The 7904-nt window shown below is 41.1% G+C and overlaps 2 protein-coding genes across 2 annotated transcripts in view; one reads left to right on the plus strand and one right to left on the minus strand.

Annotated features, from left to right (window-relative positions):
• SARC_04295 (dihydroorotate oxidase) overlaps positions 1–5840 on the plus strand; it is a 7387-nt gene extending 1547 nt beyond the window's left edge. The window contains exons 2-8 of the mRNA XM_014301881.1: positions 870–1018; positions 1761–1907; positions 2389–2549; positions 3449–3570; positions 4086–4188; positions 4665–4837; positions 5118–5840. Coding sequence (XP_014157356.1) covers positions 870–1018; positions 1761–1907; positions 2389–2549; positions 3449–3570; positions 4086–4188; positions 4665–4837; positions 5118–5330 — 1068 coding nt within the window. The 3' untranslated portion in view covers positions 5331–5840. The remainder of the gene's footprint in view (positions 1–869; positions 1019–1760; positions 1908–2388; positions 2550–3448; positions 3571–4085; positions 4189–4664; positions 4838–5117) is intronic.
• SARC_04296 (hypothetical protein) overlaps positions 5441–7904 on the minus strand; it is a gene marked incomplete at both ends in the record, with an annotated part of 4755 nt that continues 2291 nt past the window's right edge. Inside the window, 2 exons of the mRNA XM_014301882.1 lie at positions 5441–5609; positions 7695–7804. Coding sequence (XP_014157357.1) covers positions 5441–5609; positions 7695–7804 — 279 coding nt within the window. The remainder of the gene's footprint in view (positions 5610–7694; positions 7805–7904) is intronic.

Genomic DNA, 7904 nt, shown 5'->3' on the forward strand with positions numbered 1-7904 from the left:
ATATACTTATATACGTATATATGCACACACATATATATATATATTTTACACATACACGCATTTATACTATGGGGATCTTATGTATGTATTTTCACGCATGTATGTATATCTACGTACGTATAAATATATATATATATGCTCATAGATATACCTACATACTTACTTATACGTTTATATATATACATGCTCATATATATACTTACGTATACATATACTTACATATTTAAAAGTACTTATATATACACACATATTTGCTCATATATATATTTACGTATACATATACATACATATTTAAAGATACTTATATATAAACATATATAAATATGTATTATATAAGTATATATATATATATGAATTATATATATATTTATATTTATATTTATATATATGTATACGTATATTACATATATATATGTGTGTGTGTTTGTGTATTGTAATATACGTATACATATATATATATGTATATGTATACGTATATTACAATACGCAAACACACACCCACATATATATATATATATATATATTGTAGTATATAAATAAATATATATATATATATATATTGTAAGATATACATATGTATATATATATATATATGTTTATATATATGATACGGATATAGGTATTGCGGATATATGTGCGTATTATTCTCTTCCGTGTATTGCATTTAAATCTAGTTTTTTATCATGGTAAATTTGCGACACGGATTTATTCACCGATTGGTGGCAGTCCACTCTATGGGACGAGTTATTCTCGGAGAAAAATCACATCACACGAATGTTTATTCACATTTCGCAACCAGTCAATAGGTATATAATCCCACTGCTATTATTTTCTGATTGATTTGGTTGAAATCCTTTTTTTTTCTGCAGAGGTTAACTGACCCAGAGTCAGCCCACAGAATGGCCATAGTAGCCTATAGCGCAGGCTTGATGCCCAAGGACAATGCGCCAGACGATCCATTCCTAAAAACTCAGATTTGGGGCAGGACTTTTGTAAATCCTATTGGCATCGCCGCTGGGTATGTGCGTTTGCATTATGAATCAGTTACAAACAGACAGTGAAAGGGTATGGGAACATGGAGTCGTATTTGTTTATATCGATAGTTATAGTTTTATTAGTAGTAAATATGTGTTTCATAGGAACATTCTAATTATAGCATACACCTGATTGGATAGTGTGATTTTGCTGGTTCAAGGCAATGTGTAACATGTATTTGAGCTGCCCTACGGTCACCATAAGGGTACGTCGCTACAGTTTTAGGCGAGTATATTCGTTTTCAAACTACTTGCTACTATTGACAACTATAAGTCTGTGGGTGGCACACATATATGATACATAAAAGTATAAGTACGGATGTAGATGCTTGTGGATTGTATATTCGCTTGTCTTTTTGATAGCATAGCTCTATCGTACTCTGCGCGAGTGCCACACAAGTGTCTGAACGCGCTGTCGTACTATGGAGGTAGAGATAGCACGCATTGATTGGACATAACTACGTGCGCCCATACTTATTAACAAGCGATCTATCTAAACTAATTTTATTACATCAATTCTATTTATATATCTGTATATATATATATATATATGCATATGTATATCTTATGTATATGTGTATATTTATATATATATATCCTCCTGTACACTCATATGCAATTAGCTTCCCATTTACTGATCGATGCAGGGTACGGTACCTATTTCATACACTGCTTTTATATAGAGTTGTAGGTATATATGTCTCATCCATTCGTCTCCACACACAGGTTTGACAAGAATGGAGAGGCGGTAGATGGCGTATTTGACGGCGGGGCTGGGTTTGTCGAGTGCGGGAGTGTCACACCTATGCCTCAGGCGGGCAATGAGAAGCCACGCGTGTTCCGATTGCTTGAGGATGGCGCGGTCATTAATAGGTAGGTATAATCTATATATAGCCTATCTTTACTAAAAGTTACATACCTATCGGTGTAGTTTGTTGCGGTTACCGTGTGCGGGAGTGTCACACTCATGCCCCAGGCGGCAATGAGAAGCCTCGCGTATTCTGATTGATATAGTTCTAATAGGTAGGTAAAATCTATTCATAGACTATCTGTGCTTTTAGATCGACTGTGATCGTTGTACTGTTGTTTCCGATACAATTTGACATGTACGACTGTACGTGCCCACATCCAATCACATCAATACACTCGCACTTGTGTTTACAACAGTATATTCGCATGTACACCTCTACTTCTATATGATTCATAGCCTATAAACCTATACCTATATATTATCCATGGCCTGTACATCTCTACTTAAATAATATTCAGAGTCTGTACGCCTTTACTTAAGTAATATTCAGAGCCTTCTTCTGAAATCAGACCATACATTGCGCACTTTTTACTCGGCACACAGATACGGCTTCAATAGTGTGGGTGTGCAGATGGTTGAGGAGAATCTGCAGGCGAGAGTGACCAGCGGGAAAGACGCCGAGCAGTGTCAAAAGCAGCGCGTGTTTGGTGTCAATGTGGGCAAGAACAAAGCCAGTACCGAACTCTCAGAAGACTTTGTTACCGGTAAGTTCACTCTTAGCCGCAACAGGTACACACATGTATCAGAGCAATATTACTAGTTTCATGAACAAAGTCAGCACCGAGCTGTCGGAAGACTTTGTCACCGGTATGTATTCCCTATACGGCAACATATACATACATACATGTATGGGAGCGTCGCCATCCTTAATTTTGATTGTACCTTTGTATTGGCGCGCTGACACACGTATGGATGCATGGAGAGTTACAACACATTACATATGTTTATCCATGTGACTGTGTGTCCTTGTCTCTGAACCCCGGAATGGCAATATAAAAAGCGTCAGCACATGCGTTTTGGGTCGATACTGTCTTTACAGTGGCAATGCGTTAACAGTCTATGGTATCGTTCAATTGTATGCTTGTGTATAGTTGTACTAGGCACTGACACTAGTAGTCAACCATATCTCGCCCGTACGGATATTACTTCGCAGATTGTCTAATTGGCACGTGGTGTGCTGTGCTTTCGAGTATACTTGTACAAACACCGTACATTTACAAGGGCTCGCACGCCCCACTATCACTTCATATATCGACTAATTTGCAACATAGTATGCACATATATCGCTACTTCATATGTCTATGCCGAAACATTATGTGTACCGATATCACTTGTTAAATTGTCCGAGTTGGAACATAGTATACTGTACGTTCCCGTTGTACTACCAACAGTTTAAGGTTTTAGGGTTTTAGAAACAGTTGGAGATGGTTTTATCTGAGGCGTAAAATGGCATTGCGTTGTCTGGTTGTGCTTTTGATCGCTATGAAACGTCACCCATCTGTACCTTGGCATTTGGGAGCTGTTAGAATATAACTCGATGTGCCTACACGAACACTCACCATGTGATACTACACGTACATGAATACCAAATCATGCCTTATAGGCATCATAGTGTTGGGAGGGTACGCTGACTTTGTGGTGGTGAATGTGTCGTCGCCCAACACCCCCGGCCTGCGCAGTCTACAGGGCAAGGAGGCGCTCACTACGCTCATCAACGATGCCAAGGTATGTGTATGTGTCTATGTATGTATGTATATATATGTATCTATGTATCTGTGTATGCATATTGTATGTATGTATGTATATATGTATGTGTGTGTAATTGTGTCCATATGCTTATTTATAAATGCTTGTACATGGGTGAATATGTTCTCAACCTGTGCATAGTATCCCTATATACAACGATGTTTGTTGGTGCTCATGTGCGAGTTGATTGTGTATAGGTGCCCCGGTAGTCTACAAAGCAAAGAGGCGCTTTATACACTCAACACGTATATCAAATGGTATGTGTGTTTGCGTGCGTGTGTATTCAATAGTTTATATGTACAGGCTAGGTAGTATGGCATCGTGATTTGTGTGAATAATCGTATGTATGTGTTGGATATCGTGATAGCGACACTCACTACACTCATCGCCGGGGCTAAGGTCTTGTGGAGGTGTGTGCATGCTAGTATTGTAGCACTATACACTTTTCTCTTCCCTCTAATACTAATAACAATATACCTACGCCTCTGGCTTAGACCGCTCGTGACAGTCTGCAGATGAAGAGTCGGAAGGACCTGCCGCCTCTGCTCATCAAGATCGCACCCGATCTGAACGACATCGATATCGAAGACATTGCAGGTGAGGGTAGCACACTCTGTGTGCGTGTAAGTTATAAGACATTGCAGGTGAGGGGTAAATCCTAAACCCTAAAAAAAAATGCTGCGTGTGGGTGGGTTATGAAGCTCAACAGAACCGTTATCTACCAACCCGTCTGATACACCATTTGATAAACGTTCATCAAACGTATTCCTGTGCCAACTCCGCGCACACTATCACGTAGTAGCTGAAACCGTACCGATAGCCATAGCAATGGGTGTGATTTTTTCTGTTATTAGTTGTTTATAGGTACGAGAAGGGACTTACAGACATGTATGGGTTTGGGGGGCTCAGTATCTGTTTCTGTATGTGACAGTCGGCAGCACAGGTATCGAGTGGACCAGTAAATAAGATCTGCATGATGTACATTTACTAAACCGTGCCCTCGTCCTACACCCTCGTACACTACAAATTACGTACACCCGTACTCAATCCATAACCGCATACCCAATCCGCAGAGGTTGCCTTGGCAACGGGTGTGGACGGTCTGATTGTCAGCAACACGACCATCAGCCGACCCGTATCTCTGCAGAGCGAAAACCGCACAGAGACGGGTGGTCTTTCGGGTAAGCCTCTGATGGAGATGTCGACGGAAGTGCTCAGCAAGGTTTACAAACTTACTGGCGGCAAGGTGTGTAACCATATGTGCACTGATTTGTTCTATTTTTTTTAGGGGTTTTATGTGCACTGATTTGGTACAATTTAGGGGGCTATGTGATTTGTTCCATGTTTTTTAAGTGTTTTATGTGCACTGATTTGTGCTATTTTTTGAATGGGAGGTTTTAGGGTTTTTATGTGCACCGAGTATATTTATATGTATATATGTATGTATGTACCGACAATCTCGTTTTTCCGTGACCTGGTTCTATTCGCTGTGCTATCATACTTAACCTTGGAACAACCTACCTTAGGTGCCCTTAATAGGCGTGGGTGGCGTGGCCAGTGGTGCAGACGCGTACCGCAAGATCAAGGCCGGGGCATCGCTGGTGCAATTGTACTCGTCATTCGCACTCGAGGGCCCGCACAAGATCATAGACGTTAAACGCGAACTAGCCCAACTACTCAAACGGGATGGCTATGAATCCGTAGCACAGGCGGTGGGGGCGGACCACAAGAAGCAATAAGTATACGCGTTCGGATACGTTTGTGTGCATATGAACATATGGTTGATGTGGGGGTTTAGACGCAGTATGTACGTATGCACGGTTGTATACGTTCGTATGCATATGTACATTTAGTTGGTAGTGGGTTCTGGGCCGAAGGGACGGGTGCTTGTGGTAGAGATGATCTCGCATACGTGAGCATTGCTACTCATCAGGAGACGGCTACGCATACATAGATCAGGTCTGGACTCCAGCCCAAGAAAAGGACTCTTTTTGCCCTGGAACACAGCCAAGGGGACTCTATTTGCCCCAGAAAACAACGAAAGAGAACTGTTCACGATGCTCTCGGTGGTGATAATATGAAGATGTAGTTAATGACTGTTGTGCAGTGGAACAAACCCGACTCAGTCAGTGAATTTAGTAAAGCAAAGCTCGTTAGCCTCTCACTCTGTCGAGTGATGTGTCTATGGCGGGCAGACTAGCACACAACCTGGCACTTGTTACCTTTACTATCAATTAGTCGGTGTTAACGGATACAGTTACTTTATCTTTACTACCTATTAGTCAGTGTTAACGGATAAAGTGTATCTTTACTACAAGTTAGTCGGTGTTAACGGACAAAGTTTACTTTACCTTTACTACCAATTAACCAGTGTTAACGGATATAGTTTAGGTTACCTTACTTCCAAATAGTCAGTATTAACGGATATAGTTTACTTTATCTTTACTACTAATTAGCCGGTGTTAATGTATATAGTGTACTGTACCTTTACTACCAATTAGTGGGTGTTAACAGATACAGTTTACTTCATCTTCACTACCAATTAGTCAGTGTTAACGGATATAGTTTACTTTACTTTTACTACCCTAAAACCATCAATTAAAGCCACGTCCAGAGTATGTCTACCCAACGCTACATTTCAAAGTCAGTGTTCGTGACTGCATCGGTGTGAAAGCGATTGACTAAGAAGGTCACTCTACATTTTCCGATGTGAATTCTTATCTACTTCCTGTGTTCAACACAACCTCGTGCACCTTCACTTCGTATCATCCAATTGTTAGGTACGACTGTTTATTACTGAAAGCGTATAGCTAGAAGTCCCTTCCCAACTTTAAAGTGTCACAGATCTGGTCACGTTAAAAGCCATATTAGGTTAAACGTTTCCCATTCACATTTTAACGCATACAAGGGGTTCCCATCCTAAATATTACTGCTTCATTTGTGCGTTTAACGCTTTCAGGTCCCTCTGTCACTTGCGACAGGTTCATCGCGTGACAATTCGATTAGTTGTTCGGTTTAGTTGTTCGTTTAGTTGTTTCGTTTTTCGTTTAGTTGTATGTATTCTCGCACAGACACAGACCGGTCCACAGACCGCCTCTGCGCAAGTTGTGGTATGAAAGCGATTGATCGGAACTTCACCAGTCGAAGCGCAGCTGCTAATTCAAACTGTGTTTACTTGCGCTGAATAACCGCTTCTGCTCTATGCCTCATCGGGTATCGTGCATGTATGTGCCTTGACGTAGACGTGCATAACATTCTTAAGGCTCTCATGAGTAAGTGAGCAATGGATGGCGACACTCACCAGCAATATGTATTCCTCATACTCAATTGCCTTCGGCTGTGTATATCTACCCCCCCCCCTCCCCCCTGTCAGATGTAAGCCTCATCTAGCTTTACATCTCAAAGACAACCTTTGTACACTTATGGGTTTTGTTTGCAAACATCTCGTACGCCTCTGAGGCCTGGCTCAACGGCATTGTATGTGACACTATTCCGGATACATGCTCAGCAAATTGGCTATCATTCAACAATATATCGGCCACTATCGGCATGTAAAACCTCGCGGGACACCTTCGACGAACAATGGCATGTACGGTCGAGTTAGGAATGAGTGTGACTTGGTGGTTTAGGACCATACACACAGTAGGCAGGCACACAGACACAGATACAAACAGGGCGATAGCAAACCTACTACCCCCCACCACGATATAGGCATAAGGTGGATATGACTCTGTCCACAACGAACTGACAGGACCACGCTGGATGTTCTATGACAAGTGAGGGATACTTATTAACTAGCTTCGATTGCGAATTTGCACTCTTGTAAAATATGGGCCACCTTAGTCAGTTTTCACTGGATATCAATTATCAACCAAAGCGAAGCGGGTCTGATTGGCCATCAACGTTTAAGGGTTTAGCGGTTTAGGGGTTTAGGGTGTACATATATTGGTAGCTGCATCCGCAAGCAAGCACCATCATCTACTAGAACCATTATCAGAATAGCAAAACAAAACGCAACACTGGATGTTACTACAAATATGCAATGTATATGTATACTAATATATATAAGTATATTTTAGTAAAGATGTGGAAGCACTGCATACCTTCCAAATCGAAGTGTGATGTTCTTGTCATAACATGATGCGGGGGCAAAAGGTAATGTCGCGTCAGTGGCGACCCCAATGGAGCTCAGCGTACCACCTGGCCTCACCAACTGCGGCAGAAAAATATGAGACATAGCCAGGATTGTGTTAAGAATAAAAAATTGCTACGCAATGTATATCTGCCTATGAGTGTTCTGTAGAATGGACGAG

Source organism: Sphaeroforma arctica, assembly GCF_001186125.1.
Source record: "Sphaeroforma arctica JP610 unplaced genomic scaffold supercont1.236, whole genome shotgun sequence".
In the NCBI taxonomy this organism is placed as follows: Eukaryota; class Ichthyosporea; order Ichthyophonida; genus Sphaeroforma; species Sphaeroforma arctica.